Raw genomic sequence first — 23,935 nt, 5'->3', positions numbered from 1 at the left:
GCACATAAAGGCAGCATAAATGTAATAAATACGACTCCAATGGTTAAATCCATGTCTTCAGAAGTGATATGATAGGTGTGGGTGAGAAACAGATCAATATTTAAGTCATTTTTTGCTAGAAATTCTCCTCCTTGCACAGTAGGGACTATGCATAAAGAATGTGAATCACCAAAAACACAAGAAGAAGAATGTGAAAGTGGGAGATTGACTGATCAGGGAGGAGAATTTATAGTACATTTGGCCTTAAATATTGATCTGTTTCTCACCCACACTTATATCACTTCTGAAAACATTGATTTAACCACTGGAGTCATATGGATTACTTTTATGCTGACTTGTGTGATTTTTGGAGCTTTAAAATTATGGCACCCATTCACTTGCATTGTATGGACAAAAAGAGTTGAGAAATTCTTCTAAAAATCTTTATTTGTGTTCAGCAGAAGTCAGTCAGTCAGTCATGGGCATCTGGAAAGTCATAAGGTTGAGTAAATGATGAGAGAATTTTCATTTTTGGGTGAACTATTCCTTTAATTAAGCAATAAAACCTTTGATTACTTGGCAGCAATCCAAAATGCTTAAAGGTACTAAAAGAGACACAAAAATAGCAGTTGTTAAGGGATAGTTTACCCAAAACAATTTGCTCATATTTGCACATATTGCGCAGACTTGTTTTCTTCCATGAAACTCAAAAGGAGATAGATGTTTAACAGAAAGACAGCCTCAGTCACCATTCACTTTCACTGTATGCAAAAAAAGATGCAATGAAAGTGAATGGTAACTCAGACTAACATCCTTCCAAACATCTCATGCGGGTTTGGAACAAACATGTGGGTGAGTAAATGACAGAATTCTCATTTTGTGGGTAACTATACCTTTAAAAAGGGTTCTTTATTAAGATGGTCCCCTAATTGGACTATTTCACATCTCTTACCTGGTGGTATGGTGAATCCTGGAGGTAGCTGAATAGTTGTCTGTTGTGGTGGCCTGACAATCAGCTGAGTCGCAGGAGCCCCTGGCCGCTGTGGGGGTGTCGCCGTCCCTGGAGTTGGCGTGCCATGTCTCAACATGGTTGTAGGCTGTCCTACGAGAGTTGTTGTTGCTGGCTTTACTAGGGCAGAGGGAGTGCTTGCCACAGGAAGTGAGGTCATCACTGGACTGGACTGCATAGCACTAGACACAATCATCTGAGTGGGTGTGCTGGGGTGCAAACCTACAGGACCACCAGGGAGCTGGTTGGGCACCATTGCTTTGATCTGGCTTTGAGGGTCAGATTTGGCTTCACTGGCAACTGTTTTTGTAAACGCCACCGTTGAAGTGGACACAAGGCCCACTCCAGCACCATGCATGGGCAATCCTGAGACTTTGGGGTCACTTCCATTATGTACAACACTTGTATTAGGAGGCCTGTGCAATGCAATGGTGGGATTTGCTGGACTATTAGGTTGTGGCAGTGTACTATTGGGCTGAGCAGACACAAAAGCAGTATTTGTACTCGTAGGAGCAGACATGTTGCTTTTACCATTACCTACACCTGAACCAATGTCAATACCATTTACACTGCCCGGCCTGGCTGCTTCAACTTGCAATCCCACCACGGAGGCAGGAGCAGAGGCGATTACAGAAGATTTCAGTGCGCCACTGCCTCCGTTCACAGTCTGTATTCTGGCGGGAACAGTCCGGATTGCAGACGCAATGTGATTTGTATTGGGATGCGAGTCTGTTGGTGCTGCGTCACTTGACAAAGTTGATGGATTTGATGCTGTTGCCCCTAATGCAAGATATTGCACCCGATTCGCAGCAGTAACCAAAGATGCAGTATTACTAGATAAATTAGAGGCGGATGGGACAGAATTGGACGCCTGTATCCTGTCCGGACCGTTTTCTTGCGAGTTTCCCTCCTGTTTTCGCTCTGACTGCCGCCGCTGCTCTTGTGTTGTTCCTACTTGGGCGGGCTGCAATTTTCCCAAGTGTGGATTTACGGCGTTTGAGGACGATCCCGGTCTCCTGGCCTCGCCTTGCGGACCCACCGCCTTGTTTTGTCCACCGAGCTGTGATTCTAACGAGCCTACGAGGTCGCTGACGGCTTTCTCGTCCACTTCAGAGTAGAGCATATCTTCCAGCGGATCGGGGACACCCGCCATCTTTGAGAGACGCTCGAGAAATGCGCACTGCGCATGCGTCGCGTGTACTGCTGAGGCACTGTGGGAAACGTGATGACATCATGGTGTAATATTTACAGCTGCTGTCATAACCCTGTTATTTTCAAATAATAATATGAGATTATTGGCTATCCAACACGGTGCATGCTTTTTTATCTGTTTAATGCATTTATTTTGAATTTAGAAACAGTACACAGTAAAGAGCTAGCATAATACAACATAAAATAAACAAGGGAATAATTGAATACATTTGTGTATACGAAATTGTCCACAAAGGGTTAACTTTTAACTTATCATTCATCACATCCAATCCAGTATCCCATTTTAAAAACAATACAGTCATATAACCTCAGAAGTAAAATTATAATTTGTTATAAATTGTGTAAACAGTGATACAGGACTTATACATAATCACACTGAAAAAACAGTAGTACAGTGTCTCGATTAGAATTAAAGAATGTACACTGATGGGAGATGTCCAATTGAATCATTTTTAATGAATACATTTTAATTTAGTCATTAATTTTTGCAAGAAAAGAGTTAGCCAAATTCTTCTTAGCAAGTCAGTCCATTCGGCGGCCATCTTTAGAACGCTCTCAAGCAGGTTAGGCAGCTATTTTTCTGTGTTAGCAAGCATTATACAAGTGCAGCTCTTGTCTACTTGAATTTGGAAAGACCGAAATCGCTAAAACGGTTGCTCGAGATTACGATCAAAGAACATATTTCAAATCAGCAGTCAAATCTGACAACAACTGTCATAAATTGTGCTTCTTTATTTCAAATTACGCTTAAAAAGCGCAATTTCCCAAACTTGTATCGCTAATGCGCATGCGCACTCTCGAGTTGATTGACAGCCGATGTCTATATTTAAAAGGTGATTGGCTCGTTTACCTAAAGGGCGGGACTTCCTTTTGTACATCCGTTGGCCATTGTTGTTCCAATTTCTCTCATTTATTTTAATAGAAGTGGCCCGTCTCTGCTAAAGGCTCTTTGGTTAGTAGGGTAGCAGTTATGTAACATTTCTAAATTAAGAGACAGTACTACAACAATAAATGGTGTGTTTGTTTTGCCCTTGTGTAAATAATTACTGAATTATATGCGCGGACTATGTATGCAATTTGATTAAAAGTAATATGATATCTTTGTTTCATTTGTCATCCGAAATACTGCGTAAATAAAACGCAGCAGTGTGTTTTCGGTCGTCAGTGAACGTGTGAAGAGCACGTGGTACAGAGCTGGACCAATAGGATTGCGAGTCGTGTTGTACTGCCCAGAGATTGAAAACAACAGTAGCGGTACTCCTCATCATTTTCAACGGTGCTGTCAGCAAGAGAAAGTACGTACTCCAAAAATTATGTGTAATTTTACGTCTTATTGTTAATTGTTTGCATTTATATGGCATATTTATACAGTGTGATTATATTTAAAGACCCGTATATCTAAATGCTTCATTATGTTGATCAAATTGGAATAGGATTAGAAGAAAATCAGATATGATAGCACACTCTGGCTAACGCATTTTCTTCAGTTTTTGGCGGCTTGCTGGGGGTTTCGTAAGGTACAGCAAAAAGGCATTCTTAATGGGTGAGACATTACAGACAATTTTGTCAAGGACAAAATGTTGCATAACATTTACAAAACATCTGTCCTGCGCTGTCTGGCACTTACAGTAATGTTAAGCAATACAATAACCCTTAGGTTCTGTAACATAACATTATGAAATAACAGTAAAAATAGTGTAACATTTCACAAAAGAAAAAAGACGATTATATAAATATCAGTTAAAACAGTAGTGTTAACCAAGGGGGCGTGGTGAGTTTGTGGAATATTAATAATATTATTTTTAATAAGCACATGATGGTTGAACAGACTATTGAGTTGTCATTTAAAAAACGAAATAAGTTCTAATTAAATGTATTTTTCAATTAAATGTACTTTTTAAAAATATGTTTAATTATTCCTATTAATGTAGTTTGACATTGTTATTTATTTATTTTTATTATTATTTATTTTATTTCCTCCCCAATTTGGAATGCCCAATTCCCAATGCGCTCTAAGCCCTCGTGGTGGTGTAGTGACTGCCTCAATCCAGGTGGAGTAGGAAAAATCTCAGTTGCCTCCACATCTGAGACAGTCAATCCGTGTATCTTATCACGTGGCTTGTTGAGCGCGTTACCGCGGAGACCTAGAGCGTGTGGAGGCTTCACGCTATTCTCTGCGCCATCCACGCACAGCTCACCATGCGCCCCACCGAGAGCGAGAACCACATTATAGCGACCATGAGGAGGTTACCCCATGTGACTCTACCTTCCCTGGCAACCGGCCAATTGCTTAGGAGACCTGGCTGGATTCACTCAGCACACCCTGGATTCGAACTCGCGACTCCAGGGGTGGTAGTCAGCGTTAATACTCGCTGAGCTACCCAGGCCCCAGTATGACATTGTTATTAAGGGTGTATAGCTATTGTGTGTATGTTCTAGTTGATAAAGAATAATTTATTCTTAAGGCTGGGGAAAAACTGACAAAAGCGTTTGCTCTCTCTTATCAAACAGCCAGAAGAATGGCCACGGCGCAGTCAACACTGATGTTCGCAGTGTGCATCTTAATGATAACAGAACTCATATTGGCCAGAAAGGACTACTACGACATTCTCGGGGTCCCAAAAGATGCTTCTGAACGTCAGATTAAAAAAGCTTTTCACAAACTCGCCATGAAATATCACCCAGACAAGAACAAGAGCCCTGATGCGGAAACAAAATTTCAAAAGATTGCAGAAGGTATGTGTTATTCATTTACATTTACATCTATGCATTTGGCAGACGCTTTTATCCAAAGTCAGTTACAGTGCACTTATTACAGGGACAATATTCAATGGCTTCTGCAGTTGCCATTGTTATTTAACATGTATTTACTATTAAATTTTGTGTTCATGAGCAAAGAAGCAGAGAAACTCAAGAAAATTCTTGTATTAGTCAATCGGTCATATTTAAACTTTTAAAACTCTTGTTCCTCAGCGTATGAAACTCTATCAGATGAGAAGAGAAGACGAGAATACGACCAATTACAACACAATCCATTTACTAATGAAGGCATGAATGGAGGAGGTGGTGGAAAGCGTTATAATTCCTTTGATTTCAACTTCGATGACATGTTCAAAGACTTTGACTTTGACAGCCAAAACAGGCACTCTCGTCCAAAACGGCATTTCGACGAGCACTTCAGGGCTCACCAGCAATCACACAACCGCCACAAGAGACACTTCCAGGGTAATTTTGGCACCGGAGTCTTCGAAGACATGTTTGAAGATATGGAGAAGATGTTTACATTTGACAGACACATTAAAAGGACTGAAAGCAGATTTCAGGGCACAGCCAAACAGCACTGCAGAACAGTGACCCAGCGGAGAGGGAACATGGTGACTACTTACACTGACTGCACCTCATCTTGAGTGGACCACAGCTCTGAAGATCATGCTACTTTTTATTTTTTGTTTTTAAAGGAATATTTCAGGTTCAGTACAAGTTGAGCTCAGTCGACAGCATTTGTGCCATAATGTTGATTACCACAAAAAATAATTTCACCTCGTCCCTCCTTTTCTTTAAAAAATGCAAATCTGGGTTACAGTGAGGCACTTACAGTGAAAGTGTATGGGGCCAATCCGTAAACATTAAAATACTCACTGTTTCAAATGTTTAACCACAAGACATAAACAATATGCATGTTAACATGATTTTAGTGTGGTAAAATCACTTACTAACCTTTTCTGTGTAAATTTATAGCCAATTTTACTACTTTGTTCTCATGACGATGTAATGTCAATAAACGACTGTAAAAATTATTTAAAGAACTTTACAGCTCAAATAATTCTCAAGTTTTAACAGAAGAATTAATGTAAGTGCTTTTATAAAATAATAAGATTCACATTTCTGCCTTTAAACCCTCCAAAAATTGGCCCCCATTCACTTCCATTGTAAGTACCTCACTGTAACCTTGATTTTTGCTTTTTTTAAAGAAAAGGAAAGACTAGTCTAAATAACTTTTTGTGGTAATCAACATTATGTCACAAATCCTGTCAATTGAGCTTAACTTGTACTGAACCCGGAATATTCCTTTAATTTGCTGCTGTGATGCGTGGGGTTTGATTTTATCTGTGAGTGATCTATTATTTATGACGAGGAAGCATTTGGAGTTTTCTGTTTGTTTGTTTGACTGACATTTATAATTGACACTATTTTAGATTGCATATGACCTCTTAATTGCCTCAAAACAAACTCTAAATTCAGGCTTTTTTGAGTTTGTTTTCATCCCAAAAGATGCAAAATATTACAGCTGGCAACTTAAATTTAAAGATTAGTCATTTACTTGTTAATTACATCCCATATTCAATAATCTAAAACCTAAAAGAGGGAGTTGTGACCCCCTTAAATTAGTTGGCATATATGTTTAAATTGCACTTTCTTGCCCGTATAAACTGTTATATGCACAGAAATGAACTAAATTCACTTTAATCACTAGTTAGTACACTAGTTATACAGCCTGTTATTAAAGAAATATTCCGGGTTCAATACAAGTTAAAGTCAATTGACAGCATTTGTGGCATAATATTGATTACCAAAGAATAATAATAATAATAATTTAGACTTGTCTCTCGTTTTCTTTAAAAAAGCAAAAATTTGGGTTCCAGTGAGGCACTTACAATGGAAGTCAATGGGGCCAATCTGTAAATGTTAAAATACTCACTGTTTCGAAAGTAAAACCACAAGACGTAAACAATATGCATGTTAACATGATTTCAGTGTGACAAAATCACTTACTAACCTTTTCTGTGTAAAGTTATAGCCAATTGTACAACTTCGTTGCCATGACGATTTAATGTCATAATACCCTAAAACGACAGTAAAAATTATGATTTAAACAAACAAACAGTTCAAATAATACATGAGTTTTAACAGAATTAATGTAAGTGCTTTTATAAAATTAGAAGCTTCACATTTCTGCCTTTAAACCCTCCAATAATTGGCCCCATTTACTTCCATTGTAAGTGCCTCACTGTAACCTCGACTTTTAATTTTTTTAAAGAAAAGCAGGGATGAGTCGAAATTATTTTTTGTGGTAATCAACATTATGCCATAAATTCTGTCTATTGAGCATAACTTGTATTGAACCCGGAATATTACTTTTTAAAAAAAAACGTTTGTAATGTGTGTAATTCCTGAATAGTGATAAATAGCATCAAACAGACCACCTAGCTCTTCCATTACCTATCTACTTATGTGGGTGCTAAATGTTCACAATATGAATCTTTGAGATTCAAATCTTCATGAACATCTGCTCTTTTATTTTTATGTGAAACAAAACGAATGTTTGCTGCATTGCTGTGAATAATATAGTTTGCTGTATTGAAACTGTTTTTTCAAACTCACACATGTTAGATAGAGAGGTGCCTTTCCCACTCATTGTGGTAGATTCAGTTTTAATGTAAACAGATTGGAGCACTTTTATGACCTCATGTGTATTATAGTTTGCATGACTGAGAGAAATAGGGTTTAAGTTTGGTCAAGAACAACGGTTGTCCAGTTGGGTTTGTAAAGAACTTTTGTTTGAAGGAAGAAAAACAAGTCTGACATTTTTCTTTGAGTTATATTTTAAACAAACTCTCGAATGTTCATGAGCTTTCATCATTCTGGTTGACTTGTTTTATTAATGGCAGTGTTACCCCTCAAATAATAACAGACACCAGGGGAATGTACCAACTTAGCATTTGCCTGAAAATGTACAGACTTGTAAACACAGTTGATTCTTGACATACATGGACCATTCAAATGATTTATTTGTAAATAATATGCATAACCCAGCTGTGTTCCTGTATGACATCACCTGTGACCTCATATATTGTGTTGAATAATCTTGTGTGCAATATTTCAAGGCAGCTCTTATGTTGGTCTAACTGTTACCCGCTGACATAGTTGTTATGAGTTGAGTCTTAACCAACTCATCAGGCACTTTCTTTATTTTAATCCTATGGATGAAAAGTAAATCTGAAATAGCCTATTTGAACCCACATGTATAATGTAATGTACTTGGATTAACAATAAATCATGTTAAAAAATATATTGTTTTGTTTTGTAACTTTTTCTTTAGGGATATCAAATGATAAGTTAACATTCGTTCAGTCCCATTTATGGTATTCTCATTAGGCTTGTTGGTGTAACATTATAGTAGACTTTTAATTGTATTATAGATATGAAGTCGCAGAGATAACATTACTTATTACACCAACCGCCAGAGGGCTTAAAGTGTCATAATTTATGTAGGATTCCCACAGTCATGGAAAACTTGGAAATATCATGGAATTTTAAAATTGTGATATCTAAGCCTGGAAAAGTCATGGAAATTTAACTAATCTTAAAAAGTCATGGGAATCTATAGAGTGAATATACATTTTTCTAGTTATACTGAACTTTACATCTTTATTTCAAAGACTGAAATGGCAGATTAAGTGTAAGATAAAATGATCCTTATCTAGTAACCACGAACAACTAGAGAAATCATGGAAATTCATTGGTCAAAAGGTGTGGAAATCCTGTTTATGCAAATTGACTATATTTTATAATATAATATTTAGCAATATGGACTATTATGCCACCTCACCCAAAACATGTTTCCCTGTATGCTCCAAAATATTTTTGTTGCATCCAATAGTTACGGTTGCCTTGGCGCATTCATTCAGAACAATGCTCGGAAATGTAGTTTATTTCCAGAAAGTTCAAAAGTGGGTCAACAGCTGTTTTGCCGCCTAAAACTACAAGTCCCATAATGCAACGGTGAGCAGTTTTTTTCCGCGGCCGGGTTCACGGTGCTTGCGTGAGGGACATTGGATGACTTTGTGCCGTGTTTAGCTCTTTCATTTTGACAGGAAAAAAGAGATCGTCAGCGCGATGGAGGCTCTTATTCCTGTCATTAACAAGCTCCAGGATGTTTTTAACACAGTGGGGGCAGATATTATTCAGTTGCCCCAGATTGCAGTGGTGGGAACGCAGGTAATGTGTTTTAGTTGCGCTTTCCATTACACCTGCCTGCGTTGAACTGTGGGCTAAAAGCTAGTAAGCTGCCTACCTAGACAGTATCTTCTGGGCATAATAGTTGAGCTCGTGCGCGCCTATAAGGCTCCTAAATGCTATCTAGCTCGGAAGTTCATTAGTTTTTTTTAAGGAGAGCCTATTATTAGCTACATTTCGTTATGTTTGCGACACTTGTTATACACAGCAAGGTCAACGAGAAATTAACGCATGTCGCTTTAAATATAACTATATTTATAGTGACAAGCAAGCTTTAAAATAATATTATAAGCGCTATCTAGCTACTAGCCTGCTAACATTGACTTCTCGCCCGTTTCCTCATTCAGTATGAATGTTTGACATAGTGGCCACATTTTGTGAGAATATCTAGTGTTATGGGTTTATTTAGCAGTATAAATAGTATCAGGACGTGAACGTTTTGGCTGTGGTGGAGTCAGTTGGAGTAGCTAACACATGATGTGATGCGCAGTGGTCGGTCTGTACTAATCAAATCAGACAGCATTTACTGTATCTCTGAACAGCTGCTGTACAACACTGATCAACATATATTTTAAACGTATTGTGTTAATGGCTGTTTAGCAGCTAGTTCTTTCTGTTCTGATAACACACAGGGCGTTCTGCTAGGTTTATTGTGAAAATACACTAACATGAATACACAGTCAAGTCATGATCTTTAGAATGCAGCATTCTATCAGCTCAAATCGTGAATTAATTAACTAACTGGCACAGACATTCAGTAGTGATTCTCAAAAGTCTGTCTCAATGGGAAATGTTTTTGTTGTAATACATGACCAATGTTTCTGACCTGTAAGATCCAACTTTTGCATTGCCCATTCAAGGCTTAGTTCTGTTAGTTTGACACAGTCTAGACAGATTTGCCTAGTGTCTGTTTTAAAGTCCCTGACATATTGTATTTGTCTGTTGTGCATCTGGTTTACAGAGTAGCGGGAAGAGCTCTGTGCTGGAGAGTTTGGTCGGCAGAGACCTCCTGCCCCGCGGAACAGGCATCATCACCCGCAGACCTCTCATCCTGCAGCTGGTTAATGTAGACGCAGAGGACAGAAGAAAGACTGGAGAGGAGAACGGTATATGATTTCCCCCCCCCCCCTTATGTTTCACAATGACTGCAGGTAGCATGTATTTGTGAACTTTTTTTGCCTGGAAAGATTCTAAACAATGTGAGAAAATGACCATGTCAGCTTGTTACTCGGTGCTTGTATCTTATTCCTTCATTCTAAGTTGGTTTGTTTTGCTCAATCAAACATACAAAGGGAGTGCAGCTGGTGTCAGGTAGTTGACTTTGTTTATTGTCAGCCGAATTAAGTTAAAAGAGAAGTGATCCAAGCTGATTTGTGCAGTAATAGCTGTGCAGGAAACCTTTAGTGACTTTAGAGATGTTTGTTTATATAAAACACTTTTGTTTTTTCAGTACATAAAGAACCCAGCTCATAAGAATCTGTCATGCATTTGAGATTAAAGGGATAGTTCATCCAAAAATGAAACTTCTGACATCATTTACTCACCCTCATGTTGTCCCAAACCCATATAACTCTCTTTCTTTTGTGGAAAACAAAATGAGAAGTTAGACAGAATGTTAGCCTCAGTCACCATTCATTTTCAATGCATCTTCCATGGAAGAAAGTAAGTCATATGGGTATGGAATAACATGAGGGTGAGTAAATGGTGACAGAATTAAAAAAAATTTGGTTGAACAACCGTGGTCCATCTCTGCATTTGTGTGGTTTTCGCTGCACTAGAGTCCTATAAGGCTGCATTGCTGCACTTACAGGTCTTGCAGGCTAACCCTCTGTCATCTCTCTTCAAACGCAGACCCCAATGCCTGGAAAAAAGGACGCCTTTATAAAGGTCTCCTTTTCCTTGTTCTTTGCCCTTTTGCTTGTGTTAAGCAGCTTCCTTTTGACCTTTTGATTTGTTTTGCCCTCATCCTGCCTCCATTATCTAATAACAAAGCTTTCATTAAGATGCCAGTTTAGTGGCCTAGCTCAATTCAGACTCAAACAAACCCAGACAGTGTAATTTAAAGGATGATCCAGTCTTGATTTCTGATTGAAGTTGTGAGAATGAGTACTGTTAGTTGAATTAAAGTCATCCTCTGCTATTTTAACTTCACCTTGTAGTGAAGATTAAACGTCTGTGTGTGTTGGCGAGAGCCAAAAGCTTAGGTAGACTGTCCAATCCTTAATTCACTGCGCTTTGCCTTTGTTACATAGTGGTTTGTTTTTGTATAATTTGCTGTGATGGTGCTTTTTATAAAAATACTTTTGTTCAATAATGGAAATTAAAAATTGACACAGTGGCCCTCAGAATAAAGCTAATATAGGCTTCACAGCTGAGAAAACAAATCACAAGAAAGTGAAAGTGAAACAGCTAGTGTGTGTGTGAACCAGTATTGTGTCATTGACAATACTGTCAACAATGTTCCCACAGGAGTAGATGGAGAAGAGTGGGGGAAATTTCTACACACCAAAAACAAGGTATGGAAACCCGCACAATATACCACTGGACAAAGAGAAACAATCGGCAACCACTGAGGTCAAATGTGTGTGACCCTTTAAGGTTGTTTTAGGCATACATTGTGAATAATTCTTTGATTTTCAGCATTTTTGCACACACACAAAAAAGAATAAAGTGTTAAGAACCCTTTAACATGTAGATATATTTGAAACAGGATTGACCAACACCCAGTTTGGAGTATAGTACCTAACCTCTGAGCGGGTCCAAGTTGAAAAATTTGTTTTTCGTTAAAAAAACAGTTCACAGTTTAGTTTTAATCAGTCATTCTGGCCATCTTTATGTACTACAAATGACTGTGAAAAGAGTTTGTCTGAGCCACTGGCAGATGAAGAATAAGCCCTTTAATTCATGAATAACAAGAACGTATTGTGCTGAATGTTCACACAAGAATACAGCCGTATGGCCTTAAGGGCAGTCACATGCTTTGCATTAATCTCATGTAACATTTCACACTGTTTCCTCTTCTATTTCTTGTGTTCTGTAATTTTTCAGTGTTTTATTTCATTTAGGTTTAATTCTAGGGATGTGCCGATATTTATCGGCCAATTATTGACCAAATTAAACCACCAGCATATTGGTTCTAATCATGAAAACGGTGATGTATAATTAATTAGTGACACACTCTGTAAAAATGTGACAGTTGTGAAAGTGACATTTACATTGACTTCTGAGACATCGGTATGATATCCATTAAAGCTGCATGATTATATTAAGATATGCAATATGGCCTTCCGTGATTACTAAACACTTAAAAGTCTGCATTTTAAATATAGTCTGTATTCAGTGTTGTGTGAGCAAGCGGCGCCCTCTAGCGGTCTGGATGTTATTATCCATAATATCACTATTATACAGAATTTAAAAGGGGGTTTTATTCCTTTGGTTAAAACTTTTTATATTTCCATGATGTGGATGACATTTCTGTGGAATTCCTAAATATGCATAGTATGAATTTGTAATATTCTATTACTGGAGATACTGTACATTCATGTAAAATGTGAGTTCTGTTGTTTTGAACTGCAAAAACAGAAGTGCAAAAAATTTTTAGAAGTACAAAATAACCATTTTTCATATCAGTCATTATGTTAATATGTTTAGTTATTTTTTGTACCTTTTTATCTTCTATTTATCTTTCATTGTGGCTCTCTTTAAAATTGTGGCCTGTTATGTATTCAACAGATCTAATCCATGTTCAGTGAAAATTATTTATTGTTAGAACAGTTGAAAAAAACAACTCATGTACATCTTTGTACATTTTTAAAGCATAGTTCCAAAGTAAAACAGTGATCTGATGACAAAATACTGTAAGGTAAGTGGCAAAATATCAATATCGGCCTATAGTTTTTATTTTTCAAAATCGGACAAAAAAATTATATCGGTGCATCCCTATTTAATTCATGTCTATATGATAAGTTATTATGATTGTTAATATTGTCTCTGCTTTTTAGATCTATACAGATTTTGATGAAATCATGCAAGAAATTGAAAATGAAACGGAAAGAATTTCTGGCAATAACAAGGTATGAAAAAGCTTTCTTAAGAGCTCATTTAAAAAGTAATAAAAGCATTAAGCACTAAGCTCTGCAGTTATACCCATACTAAATTCTGAGGACTTTTTGTACATAATGTGTTTAACAGGGGATCAGTGATGAGCCGATTCACCTGAAAATCTTCTCACCACATGTCGTAAACCTCACACTGGTGGACCTGCCTGGCATCACAAAGGTGTTTTATTCAATAACCAATTGCACAATTAGTAACCTGTATCAGTGTTTAATTTTTTGATAATTTTATTAGCAGTTTTGACATTGATGTGTTCAGGTTCCGGTGGGAGATCAGCCCAAAGATATCGAGCTTCAGATCCGTGAACTGATCCTGAAATACATCAGCAACCCAAACTCCATCATCTTAGCTGTCACTGCGGCTAACACAGACATGGCCACCTCTGAAGCTCTGAAAGTAGCTCGTGAGGTGGATCCAGACGGTCAGCATATTTATGTTGATATTTTTTCTTTTCATTATATTTGCATCATTCAATTTGTTTTCTGTTTTGTTTTTGAGACGCATTACTGTTTTGCATTTAACGTCCTGCTGTCAGGTCGCAGAACTCTGGCTGTCGTGACTAAACTAGATCTGATGGATGCCGGTACTGATGCAATGGATGTACTTATGGGAAGGGTCATTCCTGTCAAACTTGGACTAATCGGAGTGGTAAACAGGTAAAAAAGCAAATTCATTCTTATAAAATATGAAACTGAGGGTTCCATAAATAATGTCAAAAAAATTGATATGTATATTAAATATATTCTAAACTGTATAATATATTCTAAAATGTAAAATATATTCTTAACTAATATTAACTGTTAAAATATTTTAACTACAATGCATACTTTTTTCCCCACACTTATCGGGTGAATCTCATGAAAGCTGGCAAGAAATGTCTGGGTCATATTTCACGCCAATGGAAAGTTATAAATTCCTCCATTGCAGTAATGTGATGTTTGGGGAAAATCTGCTTAATTGTCATGAAAATAATGTCTCAATGCAAGAAATATTTCTAAAAAAAAGCTTCATTTGATATTATTTCTTATTTTAATTGTTTTTTTTTTCTTCTCCAAATGTAAGTTACTGTAATCCAATTACTTTTAGTCCAAAAAGTAGTGTAACACATTGCATTTTAAATTATTGTAATCCGTTACTGACTTTCAGTCAAGTTAATTAATTTTAGGCACATTACTTGGGTTACACATATTTTTAAAATAATATTATTTATGTATAGTACATTTACAACATGAATTATGTGCAAGTACATCTGTTTGTGTTTCTGTGATAGCTGAAGGGCCCCAAAACGAGACAATGTAAGGGAGAAATGTGTGATGTTGAGTGTACAACTTTTGTGCGACGTTGAACAAGGAGGAAATATAGACATTATTTTTTAATTAATTGAAAGGGAAAAAACACACTTTTTTTTTGTGTGAGGTGTTTTAGAAAGTAACTTTGAAACTAAAGTAATTATTAGTGCTGTCAGTCAATTAAAAATTTTAATCACATAATTTTTTTAGTTAATTGTGATTAATCGCAAATTTTGAAAGTGCTGAAATTTGACTCTAAATATACTTCCTTTCCTGTCAAAATGCATTTATTTCCTTTTTAGGAAAGAAAACAAAACAATATAATGCAACAATATAACATTTTCCAAACAAAGCCTTCCACCGTATAAAGATAGAAATGCACTAAAATAGCACCAATTCAAGTAACATTAAACGTAACATTTAAAGTCTAAGTGGGAGCTTGACTAATTGAAAGAACTAGTCTTCTCAGAGGTTGCATATTCATTGCAATGGCCATTAAATCTCTTCTATTGTCTCATCCTCCACAATATTAATCTGCCGGTAGACTGTGAATGTCCGCTTTGTTATAGCAATCTTGAAGCCGCATTCATGATTTGCGTCAGGGTGTCAGCGTCAAGCGTAGTTTTAAACTCCACATGAAAAGCGCTTGCAGACAAAAACGTCTCATTCTGCGTTTTGGTGATAGTTAAGACTTGATGTGCATCTGTGGTAATTAAAATGCGCCTTACTTGGGCTGAGAGCTTTTTTCCCCATCACTTTATCACTGACACTGAATCACTGCTGTGTGTGTGTGTGTGTTGTTTGCTTCAGTCTAATGGCTCTGGGCAGACACATCACAAAGTTTCCACCCTTTCGTTAACTTGTTAATTCTGACAGCTCTAGTAATGTGATTACATTCTAATTAAGGACTCAGTAAATTAATCTGATTACAATCTTATGGAATTAGACATTTTTTTGTGGATTACTTTTTTAAGTAACTTTGCCAACGCTGTATATGAAATAAATATACTGTGAATATATATATATATATATATATATATATATATATATATATATATATATATATATATATATATATATACTGTGTATATTGTTTTGGGGGGGGTGAAATGTAACCTGGACATTTATTTGTGAGATTCACCCTATCATGTTTTTTAAATCAGGTGTCTAACAAGGATCTACCAAAATCAAGTCCGTTTGTGCTAATAACTGCATGTTTTTATCCAGGAGTCAGCTGGACATCAATACTAAAAAAAGCGTACAAGATGCTATTCGTGACGAGCATGCCTTCCTACAGAAGAAATACCCCTCTCTCGCCAACAGAAACGGAACCAAATATCTCGCCAGAACATTAAATAGGTAGGTGTTTGCTTTTAGGCTGCAGCCTGAATTAACAATTCAATTGGAAATTCTAATGTCACAATTTCTCGTTTTAGGTGTATTTTGTTGATTTTAGAGGTTTAAGTATGAAAATACTCTTTCTTTTCCATTAGGTTGTTAATGCACCACATTAGGGACTGTCTACCAGAGCTGAAGACACGTATCAACGTTCTGGCTGCCCAGTATCAGTCACTTCTCAGCAGCTACGGCGAGCCGGTTGAGGACAAGAGCGCCACCCTGCTGCAGCTCATCACAAAGTTTGCCACTGAGTACTGCAACACTATTGAAGGAACAGCCAAATATATTGAGACAGCTGAACTGTTAGTGTCTCCCCTCTCCTTCCAGTTACTCAGCCAGTCATAATATCCATATTGAATACTGTATGTTTAACTGATTCAGTGTTGTTAGTGCTAAACTCAGCTGATTTGTTGTTGTATTGTAGGTGCGGTGGTGCAAGAATTTGTTACATTTTCCATGAGACATTTGGCAGGACACTGGAATCTGTCGACCCTCTTGGTGGACTTACAACCATAGATGTACTTACAGCTATCAGGAATGCTACGGTGGGTTAAAAACCTAAGTCATTTTTTTTTTCTTGTGTAGTCCTTAATTTGAATTGAATTGAATTCATGTAGTTCTTTTGTGTCTTTGCAGGGTCCACGTCCTGCTCTGTTTGTGCCTGAGGTTTCATTTGAGTTGCTGGTGAAGAGGCAGGTGAAGCGTCTGGAGGAGCCCAGTCTGCGCTGTGTGGAGCTGGTGCATGAGGAGATGCAGAGGATCATTCAGCACTGTAGTAACTACAGCACTCAGGTAGTTTTAGTTATGTATTTTTCAGAATCAAAGTAACTATACTTAAATGACAAAACTGAAGGTATAAGCTTGTCTTGTCTGTATTTGTCACTAGGAATTGCTAAGGTTTCCAAAGCTCCATGATGCCATAGTAGAAGTGGTCACATCTCTGCTCAGGAAGCGGCTGCCGGTCACCAATGAAATGGTTAGTCTCTATTCTCTTTATTCTTTTCAATGATATGGGTCAGCCACCTTCACCTTTATTATCAAACATCACTTTTCTAATGGTTCCAGGTTCACAATCTTGTGGCGATTGAGCTGGCTTACATCAATACAAAGCACCCAGACTTTGCAGATGCTTGTGGACTCATGAACAACAACATTGAGGTTTAATTGAGGTTTAATTTGTTTGATTTCATTGTGACTTGCGTTTATTGATTGGAAAACATCTGTGTGAAGTATATTTATTTTTTTATTTTTTTATAACAGGAGCAGAGACGTAATCGAATGAGAGAGATGCCCTCAGCTGTGCCTCGTGATAAGGTATGCTGTTAGATTAGTGTGTTTTAATATTATAAGCTATTGAGGGGGATATATGTTTTCTCACAGGAAGTAGGATAGGCTGCTATTTGCAATTTTCTTTGTCTTTTTTTAGTGCTGTCTTGCTTCTTTTCCTCTCTATATAGAATAGTTTGTATCATAAACCTAAAAGCCTCTTGCTCTTTGAATCTAGACCAGAATTAGACTAAAACCTGCTGCTTTCACCTCTAGCTGACTAGTCTCATTCCCTCTCTCTTCCTGTCTCTCCCTAGTCCTTAAGGGGTCCTGGTGGGCAGTCAGTTTCACCCACTGAGCAGCTGCCTGCTGAGGGCGATGGTCCCAAGGTGTGTGGCACCCCTAATCTGTAGGGACAAAGCATGGAGTTAATTTTCAACCCAGTTTCTTTGCTCCCTTTAAAACTCCTAAACCCCCAAAACCTCTGACTGCATGCGAAGGACATAGCTGCAAACAGAGCTCCAAAAATGGGCGGGGGCTCCAAACAGCGAGCAAAGATATAGGACATATAAAAGAGATATAAACCTAACCCTTTCCCTAACCCTAATCATGTGTGAAAGTGATGCCCTCTGTTGGAGTAACCCCGCACTCTTTTGGAGATTGAGCCCCCATTTGGAGGTCTCCCTGGTCTGCAGCTATACCTACTTGGACTGCATGGTCACCAACCACTAAACCGATGGCAGATCATGTGTTTGCTGTGCCGTGTTGTTTTACTTATAAGGGCCTTCTCAAACTTTTGTCATTTTTTGTTTATATATTTCTTGATTAATCGTCTGAGTGTTCTGCTCTCTTTAAAACGCCTCCTGTTTGAGTATTGCTGTTTGAGTATTCTGAGTATTTTCTAATGAGGATAAACCAGAGATTTGTTATATCTAGGAAGAGCTATTTTTAGTGTGTTTCGTGAAGGCATCATGAGTTGTGCATCCAGATGGATCACAACTTATTTGTACAAGTTTAATAATGACACTGTCACACACTGTTGATTTTATATAAAGGTTGGTTTTGAAAATCCTTGGCAACTTTAATACGATATTTTAGTTGTATTTTCACATCATACAATACTTTATGCTTTTTTTTTTTCTTTTTTTTTTTACCCTCACAGAAATGTACGTTCTAACTAAAGTCTGCTGCATTCTATACTAGTGATAGGCCGATATATCGGTTTGGCCGATTGATCGGCAGATATTTGGCCATTTTGACATTATCGTATCGCCCAAATACTGGGCCTGATTGGCCAAGTATTGTGGAAAATAAGCGTGCGTTTAAATTTAGCAATTTTGTGTACATCGCATTTGTTATGAGATATATATATATATATATATATACATTGATGAGCCAAATCATTATGACCACTCACAGGTGTAGTGAATAACGTTGATCATCTCCTAACAAGGCCTCATGTCAAGGTCTGAGTATATAGATGGTAAGCGAACAATCAGTTCTCACAGTCAATGTGTTGAATGCAGGAGAAATGGGCAGAAGTAAAGACCTGAATAACTTTGACAAGGGCCAAATTATTATGGCCAGACGACTGGGTCAGAGCATCTCTGAAACGGCAAGGCTTGTGGGGTGCGCCCAGTCAGCAGTTGTGAGTACCTACCGACAGTGGTCTGAGGAGGGACAAACCACAAACCAGCGACAGGGCATTGGATGCCCAAGGCTCATCGATGCATGAGGGCAACGAAGGCTATCCCGTCTGGTCTGACTGATAGAATGTCTACTGTGGCACAAGTCACAGAAAATTTTAATGATGGTTACTGGAGGAATGTGCCCTGCAGCGTATGGGGCTGCGAAGCCGCAGACCAGTCAGAGTGCCCATGATGACCCCTGTCCACCATCAAAAGCGCCTACAATGGGCACGTGAGCATTGGAACTGGACCTTGGAGCAGTGGAAGAAGGTCGCCTGGTCCGATGAGTCCCGTTGTCTTTTACATCACGTGGACGGCTGTGTACGTGTGCACCGTTTACCTGGGGAAGTGATGTCACTGTGGGAAGATGACAAGCCGGTGGAGGGAGTGTGATGCTCTGGGCAATGTTAAGCTGGGAAACCCGAGTCCGTCCATTCATGTGGATGTCAATTTGACACCTGCCACCTACCTAAACATCGTTGCAGGCCAGGTACATCCCATCATGGCAATGTTATTCCCTGATGGCAATGGCCTTTTTCAGCAGGATAATGCGCGCTGCCACACTGCACACATTGTTCGGGAATGGTTTGGGGAACATGATGAAGAGTTCAAGGTGTTGCCTTGGTCTTCAAATTCCCCAGATCTCTATCCGATTGAGCATCTGTGGGATGTGCTAGGCCAACAAGTTCAATCCACGGAGGCTCCATTTTGTAATTTTTGTTTTTGTTACTGTGGTGAATACAGAGTTGGCCAAATATCTCTCTCCGATTATGTGCTGTTATAGTTTATACATTTGTTTAGGGAAATGTTTTTCAATGCAAAAGTGCCATAGTGTGTTTTATAGAAATCATGTTAGGCTGACATCTAACCATGACAGTGAAGATCCATGTTTGTTTTACCTGTGGTTACCATGGTCCTGTTAAAATACCAAAGCAACTGTTAAAACTATTTAAAAAAACTATGGTAAAATTTATAAGGGCAAATGCTAAATATTTTTTTTAAAAAAGGGCTTTAAAGCCTGGACCTTTGTGAATTATGAACAAAGTTATTTTTACTTTTGTATTAAATCGGTTCTCTTCTAATTCTCTCTGATTGAATGAAAATATAGCTGGTTTTGTTTGCTTTCAAAAATTACAATAGATGACTGAACTTTTATCAGTAATAGCCTGATGAAAGGAATCTGTTAAAGGAATAGTTCAGGTTCAGTACAAGTTAAGCTCAATCGACAGCATTACCACAAAAATGTATTTTGACTTCAAAAGCAAAAATCGAGATACTACCCTTTTCTGTGTAAAGTTATACCCAATTTTACAACTTCATTGCCATGATGATGTGATGTCCACAAATCCTACAACAGCTATAAAAATGACAATTTAAACAACTTTACCGCTCAAATAATACATGAGTTTTAACAGAAGAATTAATATGTGCTTTTATAAAATTATAAGCTTTACATTTCTGCCTTTAAACCCTCCAAAAATTGTCCCATTCACTTCCATTGTGCCTTACTGTAACCTTTTTTTTTTTTTTTTGTGGTAAACAACATTATGCTACAAATACTGTCGATTGAGCTTAACATGTTGTGAACCCGAAATATTCCTTTAAAGAGTGCCACCTCAGTCGCACTTACAGAATAATTTAGCCCTATATAAATTAGGTGTTAACTCTTACCTTTTATAGATGTTATAGATAACCTTACTGTTGTTAATACCAGTTAATTTACTGAAAATTAATGCCTTACTATCGATTGAGCATTTCAGTTAGACAAAATATGCAATTTTCTTGTCTTTACATTTCTCATTTTATAGGTCCTAGATGAGGTGCTGGTAACACCAACTGTAGAACTCAGTGGCACCACTCACAAATGTTAGTCTGGAGCCCTGTCAACACATGAAAGAAAAATGGGCCACATGGGACAGTGACCAGAAAACCAATGCCTCTTAGCACTCAGTCATGTTTTGTTTTTCCTGTTTGTCTCTATAAGATGGCTGGAGGAGCTCAAGGAGAGCAGGAAGGAGGAACAGGGACCTGGAGAGGCATGCTGAAGAAGGGAGAGGACGGTCAGGGAGACGATAGGACCAAACTGCAGAGCTCCATCCAAGCCAGCCCTCAGATAGGACATGCAGTCAACCTACTTGATGTGGTGAGTCCATAAAATACAACACACAGCCATGTTGTTGCAGACATGACTTAATATATAATAACATAAGATCTGAATGTAAATACACTAAATATCTGCAAGCATTTGCACGTTCTCTACTGTTAAAGAGTTGTTGGCCAGCACAGTCAAAATGAATTAGTGTTAAATTGTTCTGATCTTCCAGCCTGTGCCAGTTGCCAGGAAACTCTCTGCTCGTGAACAGAGGGACTGTGAGGTCATTGAGAGGCTGATTAAATCCTATTTCCTTATTGTCCGTAAAAACATTCAAGACAGGTATGTGACCTACACCAGCTCTTTTCAACTTCTAGATATGGGGCTGTTCAGACTGAACACGTTCTTGTGCAAAAAGCTAGGCCCAGTGCAATGAACAGAACAAAATGCAGGTGTCTCAATGCGTTTTTAAAAGTTTGTTGTTTTTAAACCTTACACGACATCTAAAAAAACTCTGTGATCCTGCATGAGACGCTAACAAAATGGCAAGAACGTCAGTCTAGTGCATGTTTACATTAGAAAAATAAATAAGAAACCGCATACGAACTCAAAAACACATTTAGTGTGAATGGCCCCTAACTGTTGAATTCAATCTTATGTGTTTAGGAACTGTGATGATCTCAGAAAACTTGAAAATCTTAGGACTTAATTTAGGAAGCTTCTGTAATACAGTCTCATGGTTTGCATTTGCTCTTCGCAAATATCTGATATTCAGACCAGCACCCTGTCCCCATCTGTCTCTGCAGTGTACCAAAGGCTGTGATGCACTTCCTGGTGAACCATGTGAAGGACAGCTTACAGAGTGAGCTGGTGGGGCAGCTCTATAAACCCGCTGTGCTGGATGACCTCCTCACAGAGTCAGAAGACATGGCCCAGCGGCGTAATGAGGCTGCAGATATGCTCAAGGTAACAAAGGGATCTGGTGTGCTGAATGCTGATGCTGCCTGAAGTGCTGCCTATAAAGCAAGTGTTATAAATCCCTGCTAAAGTTACAAACTGAAGATGTATAAGTGTATTCAAGCATGACAGAAGTGCAAAACAAAGTTTTGTTTATAATGTAGTAGGATGCTTCAAAGTGGCTGAATTAGATTTTTCAAAGATATTCTAAAATTTCAAGAGTCTACTTTTTTGTCAGTGATTACAGACAAATTTCAGATTTACTTGCTCATAAACGTTATGTAAAAAAATAAAAAATGGGCATGTTATGTCTCAGTCAGAGAGCTTCTTCCTGTCTAAATGGGCTGTTCTGGGCCAAATGAAACTTCAAATGGGAAAACCGTTGTTTTTAAACTCTCATCCTCTCTTCTCGCAGGCCTTGCAGAAAGCCAGTCAGGTGATCGCCGAAATCCGAGAAACACACCTGTGGTGAAGTTTGGCGCAGATGTATCACTCCCTTCCTCTCTCACTCAAGCCCTGCGGTCTGCACCGGGCCTGTCCCTTCCTGTCTGGATTTCACAGACAGCCAACTTGAAAAATGCACTGGTGTCAATTTGTGTGTAATGAATATAGTTTTATTATGTATGCGATGGACTTGAACTACATTGAGGGCATATAACATCACACCTTCACACCGTCTCATTCAGTGATAACTTCTTTCATGTATTTAAGCTACCATGTAAGCTCTAGATAACGTGTGTGGCCTGTTAAAGGACTGTGTGTCGCTGATGTAGTCTAAATTAAAGGTAGTGATATAAACAAACACCTGCATTTTTGTGTTCTATGCTGTGAAAATAGCTTTGCTCAAGCTAACTAATTTTTAAATGTCAATAAGATTTTGATGTTCTTATGCCATTATAGTAATATAAGACAGGAAAAGGGTTAATGTTTTATTTGCAACTTTTGAAATGCTTTGATCGTTCATAATTTGATACTTTATTTATATACTTTTTTCACTTTTATTCATATAAAATTAATGTTGAGGCTACCTTACGTATTAGGTAAGTTTCATGCAGTTTACTTTTTTAAAATCTGCATTCATATGTGATTCTCACGAAACCTGTCAAGATAACTTCCTGGTCATTTTTAACCCCAAATCAATACAAATACAATATGAAATTAATAAAAAAGAAATCAAAGGAATAGTTCACCCAAAAATGAAAATTCTCTCATCCTTAACTCACTTTCATGCCATCCCAGATATGTATGACTTACTTCTACAGAATGCAATCAAAGATTTTTAGAAGAATATTTCAGCTCTGTAGGTCCATACAATGCAAGTCAATAGCATTCAAAACTTTGAAGCCCCAAAAATCACATAAAGGCAGCATAAAAGTAATCCATAAGATTCCAGTGGTTAAATCCATATCTTCAGAAGCGATATGATAGGTGTGGGTGAGAAACAGATCAATATTTATGTCATTTATTTACTATAAATCTCAACTTTCACATTCTGAAAGTGAAAGTTGAGATTTATAGTAAAAAAGGATTGAAATATTGATCTGTTTCTCACCCAAAGACTTGGATTTAACCACTGGAGTCATATGGATTACTTTAATGCTGCCTTTATGTGATTTTTAGAGCTTCAAACGTCTGGTCACCATTCACATGCATTAAAAGGACTCCCCATCTGGGAAAGTAATACACATCTGGGATTGCATGAAAGTGAGGAAATGATGAATGAAATGTTCATTTTTGGGTGAACCATCCCTTTAAACCTACATTTAGGACGTTAACAATTTTTTGCATAAGTGACATTATTTTCAGGACACTAAAGTAAATGTTATACCCCAATCCACGTTACTGTTGTTTGTCTGGACGTTTTACTTTTACAATTCCCATTGTTTTCAATGATTTTCATTACCGTAACAGT

General features: G+C 37.8%; 3 protein-coding genes across 7 annotated transcripts in view; 2 read left to right on the top strand and 1 right to left on the bottom strand.

The window, feature by feature from the left end:
* Nucleotides 1-3,225, bottom strand: part of LOC127436018 (transcription initiation factor TFIID subunit 4-like) — an 80,146-nt gene extending 76,921 nt beyond the window's left edge. Inside the window, exon 1 of the mRNA XM_051689902.1 lies at nucleotides 932-3,225. Coding sequence (XP_051545862.1) covers nucleotides 932-2,141 — 1,210 coding nt within the window. The 5' untranslated portion in view covers nucleotides 2,142-3,225. The remainder of the gene's footprint in view (nucleotides 1-931) is intronic.
* Nucleotides 3,226-3,371: 146 nt separating this feature from the next.
* Nucleotides 3,372-8,270, top strand: LOC127436037 (dnaJ homolog subfamily B member 9-like). Of its 2 annotated transcripts, none has more exons than XM_051689936.1 (3): nucleotides 3,372-3,495; nucleotides 4,712-4,936; nucleotides 5,174-8,270. In XM_051689936.1, the coding sequence occupies exons 2-3, from the start codon at nucleotides 4,720-4,722 to the stop codon at nucleotides 5,605-5,607; spliced, it is 651 nt and encodes a 216-aa protein (XP_051545896.1). In that variant the 5' UTR covers nucleotides 3,372-3,495; nucleotides 4,712-4,719; the 3' UTR covers nucleotides 5,608-8,270. The 2 variants fall into 2 exon arrangements, with proteins under 2 accessions (XP_051545896.1, XP_051545895.1); XM_051689935.1 differs by lacking the exon at nucleotides 3,372-3,495 and adding an exon at nucleotides 3,515-3,743.
* Nucleotides 8,271-8,996: 726 nt separating this feature from the next.
* dnm1l (dynamin 1-like) lies at nucleotides 8,997-23,328 on the top strand. Of its 4 annotated transcripts, XM_051689910.1 has the most exons (20): nucleotides 8,997-9,199; nucleotides 10,179-10,323; nucleotides 11,069-11,104; nucleotides 11,687-11,733; nucleotides 13,219-13,290; nucleotides 13,409-13,495; nucleotides 13,592-13,754; nucleotides 13,869-13,989; nucleotides 15,850-15,981; nucleotides 16,116-16,322; nucleotides 16,445-16,565; nucleotides 16,657-16,812; nucleotides 16,907-16,996; nucleotides 17,086-17,178; nucleotides 17,281-17,334; nucleotides 17,604-17,675; nucleotides 20,959-21,117; nucleotides 21,299-21,408; nucleotides 21,873-22,032; nucleotides 22,439-23,328. In XM_051689910.1, the coding sequence occupies exons 1-20, from the start codon at nucleotides 9,098-9,100 to the stop codon at nucleotides 22,493-22,495; spliced, it is 2,184 nt and encodes a 727-aa protein (XP_051545870.1). In that variant the 5' UTR covers nucleotides 8,997-9,097; the 3' UTR covers nucleotides 22,496-23,328. The 4 variants fall into 4 exon arrangements, with proteins under 4 accessions (XP_051545870.1, XP_051545871.1, XP_051545872.1 ...); XM_051689911.1 differs by lacking the exon at nucleotides 11,069-11,104 and having other exon boundaries at nucleotides 22,439-23,326; XM_051689912.1 differs by lacking the exon at nucleotides 17,604-17,675 and having other exon boundaries at nucleotides 22,439-23,325.
* The last annotated feature ends 607 nt before the right edge of the window (nucleotides 23,329-23,935 follow it).

The sequence above is a fragment of the Myxocyprinus asiaticus genome, chromosome 46 (genome assembly GCF_019703515.2).
Source record: "Myxocyprinus asiaticus isolate MX2 ecotype Aquarium Trade chromosome 46, UBuf_Myxa_2, whole genome shotgun sequence".
In the NCBI taxonomy this organism is placed as follows: Eukaryota; Metazoa; Chordata; class Actinopteri; order Cypriniformes; family Catostomidae; genus Myxocyprinus; species Myxocyprinus asiaticus.
The sequence above is the reverse complement of the archived record's forward strand: the minus strand, read 5'-3'. Positions and strand labels throughout refer to the sequence as shown.

Bases quoted from the DNA above. Each gene is read 5' to 3' on its own strand.
- LOC127436037 (XM_051689935.1), top strand. The intron at 4,937-5,173 runs GTATGTGTTATT...CTTGTTCCTCAG, and splicing joins ATTTCAAAAGATTGCAGAAG to CGTATGAAACTCTATCAGAT.
- dnm1l (XM_051689910.1), top strand. From the start codon at position 9,098: ATGGAGGCTCTTATTCCTGTCATTAACAAGCTCCAGGATGTTTTTAAC. The intron at 17,335-17,603 runs GTATGCTGTTAG...GTCTCTCCCTAG, and splicing joins CAGCTGTGCCTCGTGATAAG to TCCTTAAGGGGTCCTGGTGG. The intron at 22,033-22,438 runs GTAACAAAGGGA...CTCTTCTCGCAG, and splicing joins AGGCTGCAGATATGCTCAAG to GCCTTGCAGAAAGCCAGTCA.